The following is a 24,254-nucleotide window of genomic DNA, read 5'->3' on the forward strand; positions in this document are numbered from 1 at the left end:
TTTCTACTAAAGCCATATAACTTCATTCCAACATTTTTCTAACATTCATTGTTTTTACAATATTTCTATAAATAGTCTTAAACTTTTTCCAGTCTTCTTCCACCAGCTCTTCTCCCTGGTCTCGGATTTCTGCCAGTCGTTTCCGCCAATTCCATATAGTCCATCAACTTCATCTCCCATTCTTCCCGAATGGATAAATCTTGTGTCTTCCAGTACTTCACAATGAGTATTCTTGCTGCTATTGTTGCATAGATGAAACAAATTCTATCCTTCTTTAACACTAATTGGCCGACCATGCCCAGGAGAAAGGCCTCTGGTTTCTTCAAAAGGGTATATTTAAATACCTTTTTCATTTCATTATGAATCATCTCCCATTGTGTCTTAATCCTTGGGCATGTCCACCAAAGGTGAACTCTAATCCTCAAATTCATCTGTTTTTCTTTAAGTTCAGTCATAGCGAGCGTCAACTTATGTTCCTCAAGTTGCCTCTGTAGGGCTGGGGCTCTCTTTCTCTTTCACTCCAGTTGTGTTACTCCACATTCAGCGACAACGGCTTTTTCCCTGGCTTCCTCCGCAGTTTGCCATATTAAAGTAGGTTCCTGTATCAATTTCTGGGTGGTTTCTGTATTGGTATTGTTTATACTTTCTGTATTTAAGTTAATTATAGTAATTGAAACATCCACTTTCGCATTTATCGTGTCCATTTTCCTGTGAAGCTGATCCAATGAGTCATTTATCTTATATAATGCAGCCACTAAAGCCTCTTCTGTCGACATTCCTCTTAGTTTTAAATATACTAGCATAAAGGCAGCAACAGAAAGAACAGGAGGGCCTAATGATAGACCTCTCCTGGATTGTTACCAAGTCCTCCCAGACCTTAATGTTTTGTCAGCAGTTGACTGGTCTGTTTTTCCTCTAACAACAACAAGACTCACTGGACACAGTGGGGCTGGCATCTGAGTAGACAGGCACAGGGATGCACAAACGGACTCAAGAAATCTGTTTAACAGATGGCAGCCATTTTTTCAGAACTAACATGCATACTGTATAGATTGGGATGTTAAGCTTTGGGCAGTTTCAAGTGCACAGTCTTCTCATTAAAAAAACAAGCAAGTGATTTTCACAGTGGTGCAGCAATAAAACTGCTAGCGCATTTGCAAAGCAAAGCAACAGTCCAGCATTTCAGGTCCAGGTTTCAGATTGGACCCCAACTCTACAATTCTACACACAATCTCAAGAAATCAGAAAGGGGTGTTCCTTGTGTGGACAAGGGCTCTGGAGTAATGGTTCCATGTGATTAGGAAGTATCCTGGCATGGCAAAACTCTCTGAATTACACTGACTTTATTGCACTGGTTATTTTGTTGTTGCTTGCTTTACATGCTATAGTGCTTGATATTCTGGTGACTGCAACATTTGTTAATGCTATTGGGATTATTGCGAGCCACTTTTGAGCTTGACATTTGTTAGAAAAGTGGAATGCAAGTACTGTATTAAATCAACTCAAAATTTAGTTTCCTGCTTCCCACAACTTCTCAGTCTATAGATATAAAAGTGATTAAGTGACTTTCAGGTAGCATTTTGTGAACACTGGAATTGGAAATGTGAGCTGTTGTCCCGTTCACTATACAGTGGTACCTCTGGTTAAGAACTTAATTCGTCCTGGAGGTCCGTTCTGAACCTGAAACTGTTCTTAACCTGAGGCACCACTTTAGCTAATGGGGCCTCCTGCTGGTGCCACTGCGCTGCCATGGCGCAATTTCTGTTCTCATCCTGAAGCAAAGTTCTTAACCCGAGGTACTATTTCTGGGTTAGTGGAGTCTGTAACCTGAAGAATCTGTAACCCAAGGTACCACTGTATATAAGCCTTGAAAGCTTGCTTTATTTGTGTGTGTCAGGCCTGGTCAGCACTAAACCTGATGGAAGCATCCCAAACAGGCAAACATTTCCTGTGAGCATTAAGAAGCCACTGAAGCAAAACGTGATATAAAATGAGAAGTAGTGGTTCCCAAACTCACCCCCATGGGCCACTTGAAAATTGCTGACGGGCTTGGTGAAACGTGCACTGATATTTCGCAGCAATTGCAATGCATCGTGCTAGAAAGCTGCGTGGTTTTGACTTGCGTTTTTATTGCTTCCCTTACTTCATGCATTGTGCTGTGCTGCAATGCAATTCGAATTCCATAGCGTTGCAATTGTAATATAACAAAATGCAATATGAGAAATAAAAGAAGCAACAAATGCAATTGAAAAGCAATGTGAATATTTGAGGGAGAGGTGCCACGGATCACCTGGGTGAAACCGGTAGACCGGACCACAGATTGAACACTTCATTTAAAAGCAACAAACCACCTTTCGCGCCTGCGTGTTTCTTGCAGCGCTGGATAGGCAAGTGTCACGCCTAAGAGGCAAGGCTTTCTTTTCGATAGAGACTTCCGGCTCTCAATTACAGATCCTAGGATCCTGCATGCGTGGAAGTGAACCGAAATGTTAAAAAGGGTTAAAAAAAATCCGGAGCTGGAAGGTCCTTTGCTTGAAAATAAATGCTAGCTGCACCCATGTGCTATTCTGTCAACTCTATCTGTTGAATATCTGCCCGTTGTGCTACAAGACTGAAAATGCAGAGCAGCACCAACGACGGCGGGGACAAGCAGAGGGTCCTGAAAAACTCATATTCTCGGCTTTTGTTACTTATAAACCGGGGATAGAATTATTGCAAAAAAAACCACAAAAAAAAACCTGCGCGCTGCGTCGGAACTGCTTCTTTCGATTCTTCCACCTCTTTTTTTGCCAGATGCAAAAATAAAAGAGATTCAAAGGCTGCTGCAGCTTTAGCAACCGCGAACACATGCAGGCTTGTTCTGTGTTGCATCTGACCGCATGCAGAAAACGCAAAAATAAAAATAAAAATATGCATTGTAGAGCCGGAAATGAGAAGTGCATGACACTATACTTTACTCTTGCCTTCCTTCCTTCCCTTTTTCTCTTAAAACGCCCAAGCAAATCTCTGGGATGCGCAGTACCTTGGACAGCGCGCACCCACGGTAGTGGGTTCCCCTCCCCTCTCCTTGAAGCTTTGCAGTCACAGAGACTGAGTAGCCGCTTCCAGGTGAGCATCCCGCCCCCCGTTAAAGTCCCAGGGTGAGTGACTCTGCCGAACACGGGCAGCTGCAACAGTGTCTCCCTTTGAGGGTCCTTTTCACAGCATGCATTGACCGGGAAAGCGAACCCTGGGAACCTCTGCACCCAGAGAGAACTACAACTCCCAGCACCCCAGACAAACTACAGTTCCCAGGATTCTTCAGTGGGTCCGGGGAATGTGCTTTAAATATATGGTGTGTACACCGATGGGGGTAGATCTGTAATGCAGGAGAGGAACTGGTTAGGGGGCTGGGTCGAGGGGCAGGCAACCTGTTTTTCTGCCACTCTTATGCCCTCCTGGTGTGGTTAAAGTACCATATCTCCCATCTTCTTCTTTGGTGATCACTCATAGCCAAGTAAGATTGCCTTACATAAACATGGTTTGAGTCCGTAAGTGACTGTGGAAGCCAATTCTGGATCCACACGTCCTTCCACAGTGGGGATGTTGGTTTCTGGGCGGGAGTTGATCATGGTGTGGATTTGCCAAAGGCACCTTCCTCTTAGCTCATTTCTCCCTTTTGTCCTGAGTTTGTGCTTCTTCAAAGTCCATGGCACCTTTGGTAAAGGCTGTTCTCCAATTGGAGCGCTCTCAAGCCAGTGTTTCCCAAATTTCCATACTTATACTGCACATAGATAAGCACTGTTTATGCTTATGTTCACATACCTCTGAGCATTGATGTTTCTTCTCACCTGTTACGGCTTCTCACCTGTCACCCCCAAACTAGAAGTCTCCCAATTATGGCACCTGAAAGTCTATTTTGTCTAAGCACCTCATGGAAGTAAACTTTGATGTTTAAGGTCTTGCTAATATTTCATGCAACATGGGCTTAATGGAACCCATATATCAGCATTTTGTTGTATTGTCTTTTGCTCATCAGGGTGTAAATGGGCTTCAAGTGTGCCTTCCTCTTAGCACATTTCTCCTTTTCATCCTGAGTTCGAGCGTCTTCAAAGCCCATGACACCTTTGGTAAAGGCTGTTATCCAACTGGAGCGCTTGCAGGCCAGTGTTTCCCAGTTCTCGGTGTTTACACTACATTTTTATATCTCCCATCAGCTTCAGCCGGCAAGTGGGCAATGGTAAAGGCTGGTGCACAATGCAACAAATACATATTAAAAAAATTGAGTTGTATCAAAGGCTACGGAACGGTCTTTCGGAATGTTTTTCGTTCAAAAACTAAGGTACCACTGTTCAAGATTCTTCACTTAACTGTGTACATGTTAAATTTTGAATCCCAGAAGTGGTTTGATTAGGGCACAGTGATTTGAAACAGCAGAGCTCATGCATCGTCAGCTCAAATCTACTTGCAGGCTAAACTCTTCCCAAAATATATGTTGCCATTTTGAGATGAGAATCTGTTTTAATGCATACTGCATTAAAAGATAAAGGGACCCCTGACCATTAGGTCCAGTCATGGCCGACTCTGGGGTTGTGGCGCTCATCTCGCTTTACTGGCCGAGGGAGCCAGCGTACAGCTTCCGTGTCACGTGGCCAGCATGACTAAGCCGCTTCTGGCGAACCAGAGCAGCGCACGGAAACGGCGTTTACCTTCCCACCAGAGCAGTACCTATTTATCTACTTGCACTTTGACGTGCTTTTGAACTGCTAGGTTGGCAGGAGCAGGGACCAAGCAACGGGAGCTCACCCCGTCCGGGGATTCGAACCGCCAACATTCTGATTGGCAAGTCCTAGGCTCTGTGGTTTAACCCACAACGCCACCCGCGTCCCGCCATACTGCATTACAGACGTATATATTGCTGGAGATGTTATTAAGATGTCCCTCATGTTATACACCCAAAGAACATCAGCTAATATTCTGAACATTTAAGAAAATGGGGGGAGATGGCACAGAGTTTTGAGCTTTTTTGGGGGGGAGAATTACCCAGGGTTGTTGAGCTTTTTCTAGCGGGGATTGCCGGAAATCGCTCACCCGCACAAGTCGCAAAATCCGCCTCTCATCTGTCCCCTCGCCGAAAAGTTGGCAATCACCCCCCCCCCCCGCATTGCCACAGCAACAGCCAATCAACACCAGCCATTGACGCATCAACCAATAACACACCAAATAGCTGCTCAAACACCCACCCTATGCACTAGCCATGTATAAGACGACCCCCACTTTTTAGCATAATTTTTAAAGAAAAAAACTTAGTACACAGAAACGTACGGTAGGTTGTGGATCTGGTGTCTTTTTATGTATGACATGGTTAAGATGTGCAGACATGTATCAGGACCTTCTTTTAAAAAAAAGAAAACACCCCCTCAAATCCTACTGAAAACATACTGATTTATTCCTTAGGGAAGACAAGAGCACTTTCAAAAGGCTGCCTCAGAAGGCACAGAGAGACTGGAAGACAAGGTATGAACATGGATTGCAAATTCAATTAATTTCAGTGAGTTATGAATGTGTTTGCTCCTTTCCTGTTGCATCATACGCATCCGAAGAAGGAGCTACTTTGGATTCTCCTGGATATTCTGGAAGCTTTGTATACGAGAACAATATCCATGAAGATGTGATAGGAACTCTGAGGATTCTGAAAAACTTAACCCTGCCTATTTTGGAGCAAAGTAGAAATCTGATTAATATTTTATTCTCACTATAGAAGGCAGTTTAGATGAATTTTGAGTCTTTTTTAAAAAAAACAAAGGTAGCATCTTCCTCAGGCTGACTACTATCAGCCTCCTAACAAATGTAATTTTCTAAATAGAAAAAAACAAAAAGAAAATGGTATTACAAAAAAAGGGAAGGTTTTTCTATATTAGTTGTTTGTCAGGCAAAAGAACTGACAATGCAGGCTTCTTAAGCTATATCTGGCTGAGAGGGGGAATGTTGTAGAGGACACTTGGGGAATAGTAATTAACAAGGAATGAAACCCCATATCTTTTCTTCTGATAAAGTGTTAAATGCAGCAGTAAATTTGTTAACTGCATTTAATCTTTTCGCAGTTTAAGTCCTAGATCTGTCCCAGGTACTTTCACTGAACAGTCTTAAGATAAAAAGATTATGAATCCAGTTTTTAAAATTGCATTCAGTTTTAAAATTATTTTCTTGATTTATTTGCTTATCTTTCTGTTGGTTACGGTTACGTTGGAACAAACCTGGAAAATAAAGTATTTGATTATTTCCCTATTACTCTGTTCTCTGCAAAAAACCAACAACCTCCCAGTCCTTTCATGTCACATTTTGTAAGTGCATGCTCTGCTTTTTTTTATTTCATAAAATGTTATTTATTGTCCAGGGCCAGAGCAGCTTTCCAGTGCTGAAGGGGGAAGTTATTCCTATAATGGAACTCCTTTCATCTATGAAATCACAAAGTGCTCCAGAAGACATAGATGTAAGCCCTTATCTTAGCTGCGTCATGAAAGGAAACAGCTCTTCCATTCTTCTCCTTTTTGATCTGCCTTCGGTAAAATAAATTACACATCGTAAATAAGAATACTTCTAGATTTTCGGGAGTGCCGAGTTAATACCAGCTTCCATCTCATAAGCATGACAGCACTTGAAATCATTTTCTAACTGTACTTGACCAAAACTGTATGCAGTTGTTGTTGTTTTTTACATGCAAAGGTTTATAAAAAGTGATTGGTCGTAAAATAGGGAAATGCCATAATGTAGGATCTTCAGGATGCTGGAATGTCTTTTACTGATGTGTTTTGACCTGGGTGCCCATGAACTCTAATAATGACTCTTTGTCTCCTAGATGGAAAGGATAAAAGGTAAAGGAACCCCTGACCATTAGGTCCAGTCATGACCGACTCTGGGGTTGCGGCGCTCATCTTGCTTTATTGGCCGAGGGAGCCGGCGTACAGCTTCCGGGTCATGTGGCCAGCATGACTAAGCCGCTTCTAGTGAACCAGAGCAGTGCACGGAAACTCCGTTTACCTTCCCGCCGGAGTGCTACCTATTTATCTGCTTGCACTTTGATGTGCTTTTGAACTGCTAGGTTGGCAGGAGCAGGGATCGAGCAACGGGAGCTCACCCCGTCGCGGGGATTCGAACCGCCGACCTTCTGATCAGCAAGTCCTAGGCTCTGTGCTTTAACCCACAGCGCCACCCGCGTCTCAGATTGAAAGGATAGAGTGTGTGTAGACCAGGGGTCAGCAAGGTTTTTGTGGCTTGGGCCAGTTCATGGTCCCGCAGACACTGCGGTGGACCGGAGTGCTCACGCACACACAATGCTGTTTGTGGCGCGGAGGAGGCGTGCATCTTCCCATTGGCTGCAGGAGCTTCCTGCAGCCAATGGGAAGCTGGCCAATGCTGCAGAAGGCGGTCCCCACTCTGCTCCGTGCCAGTTTAGCACGGCGCATGGGAGCCGACCCAGCGGGTGGCGGGGGTCCATGAGTCGGTTAAACAACCCCCATGGGCCGCTTGTGGCCCATGGGCCTTAGGTTGCCGACCCCTGGTGTAGAGGCTAGTCTACTGCACAAAGGTAAAAAAATTATATTGATTTCTTGGCACACTTTTCCCCTGAGCTCTGCCCACTTTTGGCATGTGTCACCTGGGAAATTACCCACGAAGGAGCGTGGCCATTGGACTGAGAATGGTTTTCCACCCTTGAAATCTCTTGACTTGCTTGAAACATGATTAAGGCTCAGCGCTTCTTGCGTCCTGGCTTCATCCTGGAAATGAACAGTATATAAGAATTCTGATTGTGTATTTCCTCATTTTCTATGGCTCCCAGGCATTTTTGCACTAAAAATTGTCCTTTATAGTACACGTGCACGCAATGGTGGTTCCCAAGATGCTCTTCCTCTTATTTTTAATCAGATAAGCGATACAATCCTTAGCGATGATGACATTGGAGACAGCTGTCATGAAGGTTTCCTGCTTAAGTATGCCTTTGTTTAAAAAATGGCTTCTGTGAAAATCCTTGTAAAACTGAAGTCTGGGAACGGAGCGAGGGGACGGGTGGCTTGTTTGGGGAAAACTAGTAACTACATTTTATTTGTAAAAGGAGGCTGTAAAAATGGTCTCCAAACAGCAATATGGTGGGCTGGACATTTCCTCTAGTGATGTTCTGGACAGTCCAGTGGAGGTGGGTGCCCAAGCTGGAAGGGGGGGAAAGAACATTACTCTGGCCACAAAATTCGCAGTTTGCATGCTGGGGGGAACATATAGCTGTTAGAAAATATATGTGGATCCCTGTAAGAATTGCCCCAGTTCCTGTGCAATATATAACCACTACCGATTTTTCTCTTGGCTAAACTTCACTGCCTGTACTATTAAAATGATATTTTATTACAGATGGTACGCACACTGTGCCTCTTTCTCACTTTAACAGAGAGGAAGTGTTCGAGGCTTTGCAGAAATGAAACCTCCTTTCATTACGAGTCGGGTCTTTTTGTGCAAGGATTGCTGAAGGTAAGGTCATTGATCTCCTCCGCTAAATTCTCCCAAATGCCACTGGCTCCTTCGTTTCTAATGAAAAGAAGTAATGTTGTGCTTAGAAGCTTTTGAATTATCTCTTTATCATTATGATGTCTACCTTGTCCTCTTTCTGACTAGATGTCTTTTCTAGGGGTATAAGATTTTCCAGGCAGTTTTTGTATTTTCCCTTTGAGGTTAAAATGAAGGTTTCCACTTAGATATTTTGGTAGGCAGGCCACTGAGCGGGCTCCCCACCCTGAACAACGAAGTTAAAGGGAGTTTATCCAGCACAACTAAGGAAGCATAATTTTTAAGTGCTAATCTGAATTGATGCTTAGTGCTGCTTTCTTGGAAAAGCGTATTTTCCTTGTTTGCTCTCCCAATACGAAGAAATATTAAATTTGCACCTTTCTTAGAAATGATGGGAATGTATTGTGAAAGTTAGCTTTACAACTGACATAATTATTTTGATTTATATACTCAAAAGTATTTGCATACCGCTTACTAGCATGAAAGACCCCTATTTAATATGCAGTTATTTCCATTATATTCTAGAAATCTTTAATCATTTTTTAAAAAATCGAATCAGTTTAATTTTGCCAACTTCGGCGGTCCAAATTCACTGGGTACCTTTAGAAGCACCCATGGCCAAATAATCTCAGAGTACTTTAAGGAACAAGGGACAGGGGTGGCGTTGTGGGTTAAACCACAGAGCCTAGGACTTGCCAATCAGAAGGTCGGCAGTTCGAATCGGCAGCGCGATGGGGTGAGCTCCCGTTGCTCGGTCCCTGTACCTGCCAACCTAGCAGTTCGAAAGCACGTCAAAGTGCAAGTAGATAAATAGGTACCGCTCTGTTAGGAAGGTAAACGGCGTTTCCGTGCGCTGCTGTGGTTCGCCAGAAGTGGCTTAATCATGCTGGCCACATGACCCGGAAGCTGTATGCCGGCTCCCTCGGCCAGTAAAGCGAGATGAGCGCTGCAACCCCAGAGTCGGCCACGACTAGACCTAATGGTCAGGGGTCCCTTTACCTTTACCTTACTTTAAGGAACAAACAGTAATGGTAGTGAGCAAAACTGCAAACCCTACAGTTCTTTCCACTTTTCTGATAGGGGTAAGTATTCATGGGCCAGTTGTGGTTCTGTCAGAAGGAAGGAATCATACCGTGTTTGTGGCTGATCAGCTGCATGTCCTGAATTAGTTGGGAAGGGATAGAGAAGCAACCTAGCAATTTGTTCAGATGCTGACAAGACATGGGAATTGAAAGGAGCTCCCATTACCACCACAGGGTTCCTGTCTCTGTAATAAGGCATGCATCAGCACTTGAGAAGCATAGCCTCAAACTGAAACTTCAAATCATATGGTTATTGTTTTTTAAAAAAGAAAGTTCCAGTGATATCGCTGCTTGAATCAAAAGTTTGCAGACTCTTTCATTTTCATGGGTCATCATTGCTTGTTTACGCATAAGCATTTTAAGCGTTGTTTTTTTAAAAAATTGGACCAGCATATCCAAGACATGTAGACGTTGACAGGTTTTAATCTCTTTGTTGTCTATTCCCTTTGGAATGCTTTAATTATTTGCTTTTCAACATTTTCACTGATGCATTAAATATTTCATGTGAAACGATTAAGGCAGTACAAACATTTGGTTAAATAAAGTCATAAAACGAGTCAAGTAAGTATCTCTGAACCGAAATGTAAGGATGTTTCACTGAGGCTGTAGCCTTAACCACATCTACTCAGAGGAAAGTCCCATTGAATTCAAGACAGGAGCAGGTTGGGATTGTAGCCCCAATTCTCTGTGGAGAACGCTTGAAGTCTTACAATTCAGGCCTGAGCAAGCAAGCCCCCACTTAAATTCAGTGGAGCTTACTCCCACGTGTGTGTGTGTGTGTGTGTGTGTGTGTGTGTGTAGTCAAGAATGTAGTCAAGGCCGCAATCCCAAACCAGCATACTAGGGATCAAGTCCTGTTGGACTTGGTGGGACTGTAAACATGCTAAGAACTGAACTGTAAGATGCTGAACTAAACATCAGTAAAGCCTTATTTTTAATTGAAAGGTCACATTTACTTGCCTGTTATGACATTAATTCACACACACACACACACACACACACACACCGTACTTTTCCATTTATAAGACTTATGGTTTTTTTCTTGTAAAATAATGCAAAAAAGTTGGGGTCGTCTTATACATGGGTAGTGCACATTGGTTGCTGCCTCGGCTGTCAGCGGCTATTGTGCATGTTATTGGTTGCTGCGTCAATGGGTGGTGTTGATTGGCTGATGCTCTGGCAGTTGGGCAGGCGATTGTCAGCTTCTGTCGGCGATGGGACAGATGGGAGGCGTATTTTGCGAAGCATGCGGGTGAGTGGTTTTCGGCAACCCCCCCTAAAAAAAGCTTGGCAACCCTGGGCAATCCTTCTCTCTCTCCCCCCCCCCCTTCTTAAATTTGAGTCCCCAAAAATAGAGGGCATCTTATACATGGGGAAAGCTTCAAGTGTACTTAAGGGGTGTAGAAATAAAAGCATTATTGTTAAGATGAAGTATTTAGCATAATATTCAACAAACCACTGATTTCAGTGACCCTTCTGAGGTTTTAAGTCAGGGGCTCACTCAAGTAGTTTGTTGGCTGCTAGTATCTAAACATGGGTGGCTCTGTCTCCCATCTATTTCTTTGTAAAAGCCAGTTCCCAGCATTGTACCAAGTTACAAGAGCTACAAATTCAGACCTGCTCTTTAATCTTGACAATTATTTTTTTTTTACAAGTTCTGCAAAAATATTACCAAGTCTATAATGGCACATAATACGTATCGTGTTATACATAGGCTCCAAATGTAACCAACGCATAAACATAATAGAAAGGGCGATGCATATAACTGTAAAAACATGCTTATATAACATGCTTTCAAAATGAATGGTAGATTTTGTTTGTAATGTATCTGTTTGTGTCGTGCACTCAGAGATGTGCTGCATCTCCCCAGAGTCCCTGCAGCGCACAAGCTCAGGCACCTCCCATCACGATGAGTATTTTGCTAGAATAGAACTGATGAGAAAATGCCAGCAGATGAGACCATTTACTGATTTTTCCTGTGTGGCCATTTTTTAACAGGTCTTTTGTTTGAAACCTGGATTGTCTCTGAGGAGGGTTCTTCCTTGCCCAATTCTTGTTGGTCCTCCACAGAAAAGCCTTAACTCTCATCAAATATGTAGAAGACGATACATAAGTATATAGGAGCTTGCGGAAGCAGTGCGTTCAGTACCCTGGCATGGTTTGAAATGAAAATATTTTGCTCAACCACAGTTTTCCCTGTCACCCCACAGGCAAAAAGGGGGAAAGCCTCTGAAATCACTCCGGAACTTGAAGATAGACCTGGACTTAACAGCAGAGGGCGATCTGTACATAGTGATGGCTTTAGCTGGTTTGCATTTGTTTCACTTTGGCCGGCCTTTCTATACCAGTGTGCAGGAATGCGATGTCCTGTTGTCGTTTTAAAGACGTTTTCCAGTGTGGGTTGGTGAAGCTCCACGGCACTTTTCAAAGATGCCACTGGTGAAGGGAATGTGATGTTCCTCTGCTCTCCCGATGCAACAGCATGTGGGGTGAAACAGGAGTGACAAGCCCCTCTCAGCCACTGGCAAATTTCTGAGGGTCACATGCTTGTGGTGGAGACCAGGAGCAGAAGTGGTTGGAGCTATGATTGCAACTTTGTGCTTTGTAGGTTAAGGTAGCATCTATGCACACACAAACACCCCTCTCTGACCTCCAAATGGTGGCCAGTGTGGAGTGTGGCCTGAGGAGAACTCAGAGGGCCAGTTGTATTTGGTCCCTGGACCTGAGTTTCTCCAACCTTGGTGATATGGTGCCATGTGCGAGGCTAAAAAGCTGACACCGTCTCCAGCCCTTGGCCCGGGTAAAAGGAGTCAGGGATTGGGAAGGAGGCCGGAGGGCTCTGGATGGCCCTAGAGGCCTCCCACCTCCTTCCCAAAGCCCTGTAGACGTGGGTGGCGCTGTGGTCTAAACCACTGAGCCTCTTGGGCTTGCCGATCAGAAGGTCGGCAGTTCAAATCCCTGCGACAGGGTGAGCTCCCGTCGCTCTGTCCCAGCTCCTGCCAACCTAGCAGTTCAAAAGCATGCCAGTGCAAGTAGATAAATAGGCAAGAAGGTAAACGGTTTTTCTGTGCGCTCTGGTTTCCGTCACGGTGTCCCATTGCACCAGAAGCAGTTTAGGCATGCTGGCCACATGACCCAGAAAGCTGTCTGTGGACCAACACCAGCTCCCTCAACCTGAAAGCAAGATGAGTGGCACATCCCATAGTCGCCTTTGACTGGACCTAACCGTCCAGGGGTCCTTTACCTTTTTTTTAAAGAAAACCCAAAGCCCTGTAAGCATTTGTTCAGCTTTGGGAAGGAGGGCATGAGGACACTGTAAGAGCCCTAAAACTGCCTCTGCAGCAGAATAAAGGAGGAGGGAATACAGTGGTACCTCGGGTTAAGTACTTAATTCGTTCCGGGGGTCCGTTCTTAACCTGAAACTGTTCTTAACCTGAAGACCACTTTAGCTAATATGGCCTCCCGCTGCCGCTGTGCTGCCAGAGCATTATTTCTGTTCTCATCCTGAAGCAAAGTTCTTAACCCGAGGTACTATTTCTGAGTTAGCGGAGTCTGTAACCTGAAGCGTCTGTAACCTAAAGCGTATGTAACCCGAGGTACCACTGTACTATTTGGAATCGAGTCACTTCACCTTAGACATGCATCCGAGGCTCCATTTCACTTATAGTCAGAGCAAAAAATTTTGTATATATGTCAGCTTAATGGGGTTTTCTGAACCACAAAGTAAAGAGGACAATTTTAATGGGATTCTGGACTTGTCACTTTTTCTTATACAGCATGGTGCTGGGTGAAATAATGCAACTGTCTCTTTCTGTCTGGGGATTGTTGATTGAAAAGCAGTAGTGGTTTTTAAGACCATCGCTTCCAGTGTATCTGATATGATGAACGGTGCCATCCGTGTTGCTCTCCCCACCTGCCCCTTCTTCACATATCCTTCAGAAGCCACCTGAAACCTGTGCGGACACCCAGGCATTTAAATGCATAAACGTGAAAACAGGCAAGTGATTTCCTTTAATATTTATTCCTGCATAGAATGGACCTGATCCTGCACAAATACTGTTTTTTAAACGGGGTCATAAGAAGCCATGCTTTTGTACCCAACTGGCAAGCAGTCGATTGCATCCAAACAGTGATGGGGGACATTTGACATTCCCGGTGGTCTTGCGACTACAGCTGCCGTTGAGCCCCATGCAGCAAAGCAATGATCAGGGTTGACTGGCGTTTCCCCCATCACAGAGATGCCTCACCCCTGTCTGTGTTAAGACCATCATGCATGCTGCACACTTAAACGGCTAGCATATTTGCAGATCATGAGAGTGTAAATTAGAAAAAGCCAAGTACAGTCGTACCTTGGTTTTCCAACAACTTAGTTCCCAAACGTTTTGGCTTCCGAACGTCGCAAACCCGGAAGTGACTGTTCCAGTTTGTGAATTATTTTTGGAAGCTGAACGTCCAATGGGGCCTCCACGGCTTCTGATTGGCTACAGGAGCTTCCTGTAGCCAATCAGAAGCTGTGGTTTGGTTTTCGGACGTTTTGGAAGAACAGACTTCTGGAACGCATTCCGTTCGACTTCCAAGGTACGACTACTGGGCTGAATAATTGCCAAGCTTATCCTGATGAATAAAAGCAATATAAATACCCTATGTCTCTTTGTTGCTCTTTAAGAGTTTGGGGTGGGCACCGATTACAGCCAAACTTCATACAGAACACAGTTGAGGGAATACTAGTGGCAAACTGTTTTTATCTCTTTTAACTCCAATATATTTGTCTCTTGGCTCTTCCTACGTTGGAAAAGACAAAATATAAACTTGCACTTTTCCCATCTGTATAATCGGAAATATTCACACACCTTCTAACGTGCAAGGTTTACAAAGTAAACATGCAAAAATCTCCATGTCACGTTGCACCTGAGATCTTTTCAGTGTGTGCTGCGGTTTTATTTTTATTTCATTGTTCAACTGTTGGTTTGATTTGTTGTTTGCCAAATGCTGATACGTTTCGTTCCAAGTGCAGTATTTTTTGTTCCTCAACGATTAGGGAAATTTACTGTTTTGTGAAAACCTAAGTACATCTGACAAAGGTTTGTCTTCTTAAAAGCAATTCTTGTGCATTCTACAACAATAATATTTTCTTGGAAACCTCTTGTGTATTGTATGCTGTGTATGACTTAAGTGTCGTGGCTTAGATTAGCCCCTGATGTTCTGAGGGTGGGTTTCCTCTTTAACGTCTGCATCTTGGGAAGATAGGAGCGTAAAACTTTCGCCCTTAGTAAAATAAGCAGTCTGCTTTTGTGAAGCTGTGTTTGCAGCAGAGTCCTGCCGCTCTCTGGATTATGGCCTGTAACTTCATGAACATGTGAAGTTGTGTCAAAATACCAAATAATGATGCCAAGGAAAATAACTAAAATAGATTCAGCTGTATGCGAAGGAAGGGAAGGGGGCAGTAAAGGTGGAGAGCTCTTTCTCTTTTAGCTCAGTGCAGAACATTGCCACAGGTGAGCAACAATGTCAGTCCTCGGACGAATGGCTGGAGCAATAGCTCCGATGGCCTGCCACACACAGCAAGAGTCAAGCCACAAATACCGCTACTGTTGAGTGTAACAGTCCTGGGTGTTTTCTCTGTTCATGACTCATGACACTGAATATGTAAACAGTTGATACTTTTCCAGGTTACTGAAGTGATAAACATAGGGGCTTGCAGTCAGAAATCTTAAGATAACGGTGTGCGGATCTGACATCGGCTTTATGATGGGGTAATCCTGGAAGATGGTTTAAAAGCAGCTTATGCAGCTGCACATTCATTGTTGCATTTGTTACTTAGCTAAATTCAGTGTTGTTGTTTTTCCAAGGTTCTGGTTTGGGTGCCTGCAGCCCTATGCTGCTTGGGGCCAGGATACCTGACATATCTCACGCTTTATATAGCGATCTGATCACTGCCTTCTGCAAGTGAAGGCCTCCTGCAACTATCATCTTATCAGGTCTGTTCTGCACAATGCAAGAACCCGGCCTTTAGTGTTGCCCTTTGGCATTCCCTCGTGTTAGAGAGGCACTGCTTCTGTTGTCTTCCCAGTGCTACTGCGAGACAAACTTCCTCTTGCAACAAGCCCTTTGAATAGAGTATTTGTTTTATCGCTTTGCGTTTTTGCCACCTGGGCTCCTTTTGAGAGGAAGGGCAGGAGAGAAATTTTTAATATGTACAGTGGTACCTTGGGTTAAGTACTTAATTCGTTCTGGATGTCCATTCTTAACCTGAAACTGTTCTTAACCTGAAGCACCACTTTAGCTAACGGGGCCTCCTGCTGCTGCCGCGCCACCATCACGCGATTTCTGTTCTCATCCTGAAGCAAAGTTCTTAACCTGAGGCAATAGTTCTGGGTTAGCGGAGTCTGTAACCTGAAGCATATGTAACTCGCAGAGAGAATGAAAGGCCAGCTCCTACCCGTGACTGGAATGGAGGGGAAATTTTTCATCCCATAGGAAATACCCAACCATGGCCTCCCCAAAGGTCATGTGACTCCATGGGCTCCCCAAAGGTCATGTGACTCTCCAAGTATCAGGGAGGGTTGAAATGGGGATGGGTTTCCTCCTGGTGGATTTGCATAGCCCTGTCTCAAGAGCAAATGGGAGCAGATAACCCAATCTGTACACCCTCCACCGCCAACAGAATTACCAGTTCTATCCAAGAGGAGGTCATGTGCCTTTATTTTAATGTTACCCTTTTGGTGGGGAGGTTTCTTTCGGTCAATCCACTTACATAACTTGACATCCAGATACAGAAAATGAATGTAGTGAATTTAATGGAGACCTTTTTCTTGCAACATTAGAAATCTTTAAAACACAAAACAAGTTTGTAAATTCAGCGGGTGCTATAGTGTCAAATTTACACACTTCAATCCAGGTATACAAAGCAGCATTAAACAGCAGCACAAGCGCCCACATTTGGGCAACAGTGTTTTATAGTGCAATTGTTTTCAGAGGAAAACATAACTCTCCAAAGGCCACTTTTTTCCTATCAAGTCAACAAATTTAAAAGAGGGACGGGTATCTGACCTCTAAGTCAACTTTTTTCTTTTTTGCAGGTAGGTTTCTCATAGAGGCACATGTTTGTTTGGTAAGTTCATAATCTAAATTTAGAAGAAAAAAAGCTATTCAGAGAAGCTATTCACCAAACTTGCACATTCCAGGTAGTTCTTATTCTGGAATTTTAGTATTCAGTACGATTAATATAAATTTCCACTTGGAAATACTTACTACAGCAGCTGTTCCAAACTCAAGTTTTTAGATTCCACCTCAAAATACTGAAGCCGTTGCTGAAGAGTCATATCGGAGACCTAGCACATGTCATATATATATATATATATATATATATATATATATATATATATATATATATGGTTGTCACAGGTTCTATTAAAACACTCAAAACGACTGTTGCAAAAAGAAAGAAAAAGAGCAACACTTGACATTTCTGCGTAATACAAAAAGAGAGAGAGCTCCTGCGAGACAAAATGGGCTATTTTGTTAAAAGTTATGCAAAGATCTTATGCCTACAAACATTCCGTTTTACAGGTGTGCTTGGCAAATTCAAACTCAGCGTAAACAACAAGCAGCTTTCCGTAATACATTAAAATCTTTTAGACCAGCTTTACTATTCCTTAGCTACGGGGCAGTGCTAGGTAGAAGACAAAGGCCTTTAACCAACAGACAAAAGAGTCTGACGACACACGAGACACACACACACACACACACCAGTCATTAATTTCTCAGTAGACTTCCACAGAGCGAGATCGTAACAATGGCCAGGAGTCCTCAAAATGTGGCGGCACATCAGGGAACATGCCTCTCGCCACCATTTTGAGGTAACCTGTAACCTCAGGATACAGGCGTGTAACCCCACCCCCAGGAATTCTGGGTGGCCGTTAAATGTGAAGCAGCCCTAAACACCCCCCTTTTTCTGTCAAATGTCCTGAACCTCCCTAAAAAGGCCAATTTACAAACAGCTTGTGCCCTCGCACCTCGGGATGTATGCACCAAATGTATGAAGTGTCTCTGCGAGGGAGCAGTCCACGCAGATGCCGATGGTTCGTGATCAAAGGCACCTGGAAAGGGGCTTGTTGCACTGGGGGAGGATCAATTCATATAACTGATGCATCCAAGTAATCCTGGCTGAGTCAGGCAGCCCTCCAAGGTGCCACAGGGCAACTGGGTGGGTGGGGGGTGCCAATCAAACAGAACCAGTGGTCAGTTTTGTACGTTGCAAAAGTCCTACGCAGAAGGCACTTCCATGTAGGAATTAACATGCTACCTGCATATAGATCTTCATGTGAAACAAATCCTACAAACATCTTACGGGCAAGGACACCACACGACAAAACTGTTAGCAAGTAGCACCCGTTATTTCCTACACGGTATTCTGTGGATGTATGGCGATCAGCCTTAAATTAGGGTTGTGAAGTTCTAAAATGTTTTAACTGCACCGTCTAAGGAGCCTTTATTAAAATTGGAGCAAATTTCATTTCCCCCTCCCCCCCAAAAAATGCTTTTGCCACTACAGAAAAGGGGGCTGCTTAATGCAATGCGTTTCCACTCTCTTAAATGGATGCAACATTAAGCCTTACCCAGAAAAACAAAAGTACTTTCTTACAAACCAGAATATGCCGTGTCAGATACAACGCTGTTATTTAACTGCACCTTCTTAATAATGTTAAAACACGTACAGTTTTTCAAAGCAAGACGGGGGTTACAAACCTGAGAAAAGGAAGCCTACTATGAGATAGTTCGTGGAAAATGCAGAGCACTCTTGAAAACCATTATTTTGGATAAGGGCTTTGCTATTACTGAGTGTCATGCAAAACTCATTTCGGGAAAGGGCAGTGCTCGCTCTTTGCTTGTTTAAAACCAAGTACACCCTTGTTTCCAGACAGCTAATTAAAGTGCTTTCCAGTGTGCAATTGCTCCATTTTTACATCGGATGACGTGGCAGTATGCGGACCAGGAGGACCAGAACACATCAACGGGATTCCAAAAGGGAAGTCAGGCTAAACCAACAGAAGGCGGACCTCTCCATATTAGCATTAGCTTACCTTGTCCTAAAAAGAGCCAGAGTCCTACCAATACAACACTAAGTAATAATTACTCCACATGAAAGATACAGGCCAGAGTATTTGATCTCCAGTGCTCCAATGAACACCTTTTGATAATTCTTACAAACATCATTTCCAGGTACAGACCCAAGATTTTGGCTGGTGTTAATTTTTCAAATGAGGTGCTTCTTCCCCTCCTTTATTTGCACGCAGGCCGGGACAATTTCCCAAAAATTCATTACGTAGCTTGGGTTTACGGTTGTGTGCTTTTGGTTTTTTTTTTAATACGCTCGAGGCTTTCATTCTAGCCAAACTGCTTGAAATGGTTACAAAAAATTGGGCGGGGGAGAGAGGAGGATAAAATTAATGGGGAACAGAATTCAAGGTGTTCTTTATTTTAGCCAAGGAATGATGCATGCTACAGAGTCGTCTTTACGTTCCCTCTCTGTATTCAGAGCTCACTACGCGCTTTCGCTTTTGCTTGTTTCGTTTCGCATGGCACTTGGTTGGCTGTCAATTCAATCGAGTTTTTCTAAGGTTTTCTTTAGCAAAGTGGCTTTCTCTTGTAGCTCAGGCCTGCTGTCCAACATCAGGGCTGTTAAGGAGCCAATGAGGAGTTCTCTGCTTTCTGTGTTCAGGCTTTCCCACTGTCTGGACTCTACATAAGGAGAGGGAGGCAGAAGGACATCATCATGTTACTTCATGCATTCCCACTTACTGGGCTTTTCAAGCCATAAAAATAGCTTATAACAACAACAAAAAGTCATAAAAAGATTAGTTAAAATACAGTAAGAAGCATCAGTGGGTTCTGGATAGTGACAAGTCAGAAGGCAGCCCTGGGAATCATCCACTGATCTTCAGGCGGTGGAAGAGCCTTCAGATGATATCAAGGATAATATAGAAATAAATATGGACAAACATGGGAGAAGTGCTTCTTCAGATATCCAGATCACTGACGGCTTGAAAGATTAGAAACTAACTGGTAACCAGTGTAACGTCCTTCAGGACTGGGGTTATATGGTCCCTCGAATCATGTGCATTATTTGTGGGGCTGCCTTTGAAAGGTGTTCCTAAACTTAATGCAGTGGCTGGCTTACCCAGCGGGAGCCAACGATGCCATCTGCCTTAGCCAGAATAGCCAAAGGGAAATTTGGCTGATGGGAAATGCAGTCCATCAAGTTCTGGAGTCCATCACACTGCTTACTCCTGGGTCCAGCTGCTGCACCAGGAACTTTCAAAGGTAGCCCCAACACATGGAACACACACCAGAGGTTTAGTTTTGATGTTACCAAACACACGAAGCCAATAAGATGTTCACCTTGGTTTTGAGAAGCAGATACACATGGGCAATGTAAAGCGCTTGATAGCAGGAAACAGGGACTGTAAGAATACAAGCCCCAAAATAACAATTCTACCCTTTATCTGCAAAGGCATTTGCCAACATATCCTAGTGACATTTTGCAAACCATACAAGACGACGCCTAGAAATGACTACAGGAGCCTAGGTGGCAGAACTTCTGTGTCTTGAGCTCCTTTCCAAAGCCTTCTGTTAGGTTTCCCCTTATCCCCATAATGATACTCCTTGGTTTGTTTGTTTTTTACGAAATGTGGTTTTCAAACATCAAAAAGTTTTATTATTATTTCTGTCGATAACAACAACAATTTACTGTATTTTCCGCTCTATAGGATGCAACAGACCATAGGAGGGGGAGAACAGGGGGGGGGGATTTTTCCCTTGTTCTCCCCCTCTAAAACAGGTGTGTTCTGTGCATTCAATGTGCGTTCACCCGAAGCCTCCAGAGCCCAGTGGGAGTTCCTTTCGAGGCTTTGCGCAGCCATCCGCCAGCTAGAACAGCGTGACGGAGAGCTCCGCAGCACTCCGTCTTGCTGTTCTGGCTGTGGGGACAGCCTTTGTAGCTTCCACAGGGCAGCGGGGTGAAGGCACCCCGCTGCCCTGCAGAGGCTTGCGCAGCTAACCCCAAGCAACATTAAGCCTTACCCGTCTCCCTGTTCTGGCTTTGGGCTTAGCCGCGCAGCCTGCATTCGCTCTATAGGACGGACACACATTTCCCCTTAATTTTTGGAGGGGGGAAAGTGTGTCCCATAGAGCGAAAAATACAGTATATGCCCATATGGTTGCCCTAGCCACTGGCCGGCTCCCAACAAAAATGAGTAAATACACAATAAAGCAAATACAAGCAGGTAAGTTTATGTCAAACAAACAACTGGTGTGACTCTTATGCAGTTCATGCACAGAAACTGAGCTTCCATAATACAAAATGGGAAGCAGCCTGACCAAAACTACCCTGCAAAGCAAAAAGAGCAGAGTACTCACCCCAATAAATGTATACCAATTATTGCTTTAAAATCAGTCTAGACTAGCACTGAACTGCAGCATTCTTTAGCCTTCTGGAGTTAAGAGACAACCTGGCTGATCAACATTTCTAAAATCATGAAAAAACTTGCCTTCAAGTTTTGTGAGCAGTACTTCTATCACTGACAAGGCTTCAGTTCTTATGGAGGTGTAGCTTCTATTCTCTGAGGGAACAAACATTAGTTAAGAGTGAATATAACCTGAGGGAAATGTAACTTCATGCTGGAGGTGCGTATGGGCCACATACACCTTTTAAGCATCTTGCAGGGCAACATGCACTTCTTAATTTCTTCTAACCCCAATTTTGGCACAGATTTACAGTGGTACCTCAGGTTACAAACTTAATTCGTTCCCGAAACCGTTCTTAACCTGAGATGTGCTTTCATTAATGGGGGCCTCCCACTGCAGCCGTGCCGCCGGTGCACGATTTCCGTTCTCATCCTGGGGCAAAGTTCTCAACCCGAGGTACTACTTCTGGGTTAGCAGAGTTTGTAACCCAAAGTGTTTGTAACCTGAGGTAGCACTGTATTGTTATTGTTCAAAGAAACGACAAAATGTTTGCCAGGGAAGAACTTTTGTCAGAAGTTAAATGAGAACCCAGCATTTATTTATGCAATGACCCAGATGCATATAGTTAATGGGAATACATCTGTCTTACCCACCGCAAGTTCACAACTGCCCTCCCCACAAAATATGGAGCATTCAAAAATGCTCCCATATCTAAAAGGCTACAGGGCAGAATTCTAGTATCTTCTGATGTTATAATCCCACACATGAGTAGGATTCTGTTGAGGAGAACAAAGATGAAAAAAGTAAGGTTCACCCCCACCTCTGTCCCACCACCCTCTACAAAAGTCTGAAGTGGGGAGTCTCTTTTAGTCATGCATCAATCCTTTAGTTCCTACAGCCCCTCCATCTGTCTCCAAGAGAGGTTCAATACAGATGGATACAAGAAATTCCCAAAGCGCAAAAGGCTCCACTCTCTTCTGCTAGTGAAAGCTAGTCATTTAAAGCTTTAAAATGGGTTTCCTGGGTACCACTGACAAGATACTTACCTAGAGAATGGGTGATAGAGGAACAGGTTTCAAACAGTATTCTTCTCAAAGCCTCAGGATCTGAGTGTTCTGCTTCAAGCAACAGTAACCTGCCCAAAGGAAGAACAGCACCGTTGCCTTATGTCAAAAAGAGCTTGCTGACAATATCGGAACAGTAGCTGCCCAGTTTAGGGCTATCAGAGATAACTGTAGGAAACATGGGACGCGTCTCTGGAAGAGGCAGGAAACGGTTTCCCTTTTAACTCTCTGAGTCTTGGCTAGTGGTAAGTCTGCAAACGGAACAGCCTGCAAAAATTAGTCCTAGCTAGAGAGGGTTGGTTATGGGCTTAAGCCCACGACACATATAGGCTTTTAGCCAAAGCAGTCCCTTCAGCAAAAGAATACCTGTTGATGCAAGGGACTTTCTCCTCTTTTCTTCCTGTGTACCCCCTATATTCCATTCTGGGTGTTTCCCACCAACCCTCCCCCAAAGTCGACCCGGGGACAACAGGGCTTCCACATGGGGGAAGGAGAGGGGGAGTGGTTCTGTTGCACAAATGGAAGCCCTTTTACTGATGGTTACTTGGCATTGCACTGGAATAAAGTCATGGAATGCAGAGGAGAAATGTACTACATTAGCTGATCCCAGAGAGAAGACCATTTGCAGATGACCAAATTACAGTGGTGCTTAACGTCCACCACTTTTGAAGCTGATCATTCGCACTGCCCCACTGAAAGGTTTTTATCATTTGCAAAGGTGCATCCTACTTATCTGGGATGTGGGTGGCGCTGTGGGTTAAACCACAGAGCCTAGGACTTGCCAATCAGAAGGTCGGCGGTTCGAATCCCCACGATGGGGTGAGCTCCCGTTGCTCGGTCCCTGCTCCTGCCAACCTAGCAGTTCGAAAGCACGTCAAAGTGCAAGTAGATAAATAGGTACCACTCCGGTGGGAAGGTAAACGGCGTTTCAATGTGGTGCTCTGGTTTGCCAGAAGCTGCTTAGTCATGCTGGCCACATGACCCGGAAGCTGTACGCCGGCTCCCTCGGCCAATAAAGCGAGATGAGCGCCGCAAACCCAGAGTCGGCCATGACTGGACCTAATGGTCAGGGGTCCCTTTACCTTTATCCTACTTATCTAGGCCTAACAGAGCTCCCCCCCCCCCATTTCTCTACTTTTCTCTGACGTGATGTAGAAGGCAGCCTTCTCCTCCCCAAATGTGGAGACAGTACAGGCGGCAGGGCCTACCGGGTGTTTGCAAAACACAACTTAAGCAAGTTGCCGCTTTGCTGTCTCTGTTCACATCAGCAGATAAGCCCCCACAAAAAGGAGGCACGCGGCGCACTTGCGAGATTTGACGCAACCGCACGTGAAGGCACAAAATGTCACAGGAGGAAAAGGCAGAGAAGAAGCAGGTTCAGCACCTGGAGGGAAATTACCCTTGAAAATAAGCTTTCATAGCTTGGAGCACTCCGAGCTGCACTTTCCACGTACTGAGTTTCAGCCGGTCGCACATTAGTTTGCACACCTCTTGTTGATAGCAGCCTGGGGGAAGAAAAGGTTTTCAAGAGAATCAAGACAGAGAAAGGTAAGGAAGACAACTACATTCTCCCCCTGTTCTCTAGACACATTATCACCAGGGGTTTTAAAAAATGCAGGTGCTCAAAGCCATTAGACACCTAAAACAATGGACTGCTGAAATGGCAGAAAACACAGCCCCCCTCCTCCCATTTATACTGCTCCCCGTGGGACCTGCAGCAAGGACCCCCTAAGTCAGAGGCCATCATTTCTAAGTAGGGTTCAATCCTAGCAACCTGCCAATTAAGCTATGTTGGCGGAAAGGGGGGAGAAGGACAGAGACTAGGACGCAGCAGCCAAGGCCGGATCTTAATTCTCACCAGAAGTTCTCCACGCTCCCTTTCAAAGCTGCCTCCTATATTTTGCAAACTTGCAGACGCACTCTGCTTTATCACTATCCCATTCATTACATTTAGACAGGACTACAACATTACCCCTGTACAGATGTTTGCCTGAACCTCCCTGGGTTAAAAGGGTGTAGAGGGCAATCATCTAGAGTGGGGGCAGACTTCTGTGCATTAAACACAAACGTCTGACTCCAACTATCTCCTGCTGAATGTCGTTAAACA

General features: G+C 44.3%; 2 protein-coding genes across 11 annotated transcripts in view; one reads left to right on the forward strand and one right to left on the reverse strand.

The window, feature by feature from the left end:
* LOC310696604 (uncharacterized protein) overlaps positions 1-14,756 on the forward strand; it is a 516,855-nt gene extending 502,099 nt beyond the window's left edge. Inside the window, exons 3-6 of one of the 3 annotated variants that reach the window (XM_083482366.1) lie at positions 5,437-5,496; positions 6,377-6,544; positions 8,420-8,499; positions 11,616-14,756. In XM_083482366.1, the coding sequence (XP_083338492.1) occupies positions 5,437-5,496; positions 6,377-6,544; positions 8,420-8,497 (306 nt within the window). In that variant the 3' untranslated portion in view covers positions 8,498-8,499; positions 11,616-14,756. Of the gene's footprint in view, positions 1-2,989; positions 3,109-5,436; positions 5,497-6,376; positions 6,545-6,838; positions 6,976-8,419; positions 8,500-11,615 lie in introns of those variants that run through there. The other 2 variants (XR_014520637.1, XR_014520638.1) reach the window with 2 other exon arrangements.
* Positions 14,757-16,302: 1,546 nt separating this feature from the next.
* The window catches only part of ECPAS (Ecm29 proteasome adaptor and scaffold), a 62,558-nt gene continuing 54,606 nt past the window's right edge, over positions 16,303-24,254 (reverse strand). For all 8 annotated transcript variants that reach the window (XM_083482204.1, XM_083482202.1, XM_083482200.1 and 5 more), the window contains 4 exons: positions 23,547-23,652; positions 22,130-22,218; positions 21,167-21,238; positions 16,303-19,358 (listed from right to left, as the gene is read on the reverse strand). In XM_083482204.1, coding sequence (XP_083338330.1) covers positions 19,219-19,358; positions 21,167-21,238; positions 22,130-22,218; positions 23,547-23,652 — 407 coding nt within the window. In that variant the 3' untranslated portion in view covers positions 16,303-19,218. The remainder of the gene's footprint in view (positions 19,359-21,166; positions 21,239-22,129; positions 22,219-23,546; positions 23,653-24,254) is intronic.

The sequence above is a fragment of the Podarcis liolepis genome, assembly GCF_965112155.1.
Source record: "Podarcis liolepis genome assembly, chromosome: 17".
NCBI lineage: Eukaryota > Metazoa > Chordata > Lepidosauria > Squamata > Lacertidae > Podarcis > Podarcis liolepis.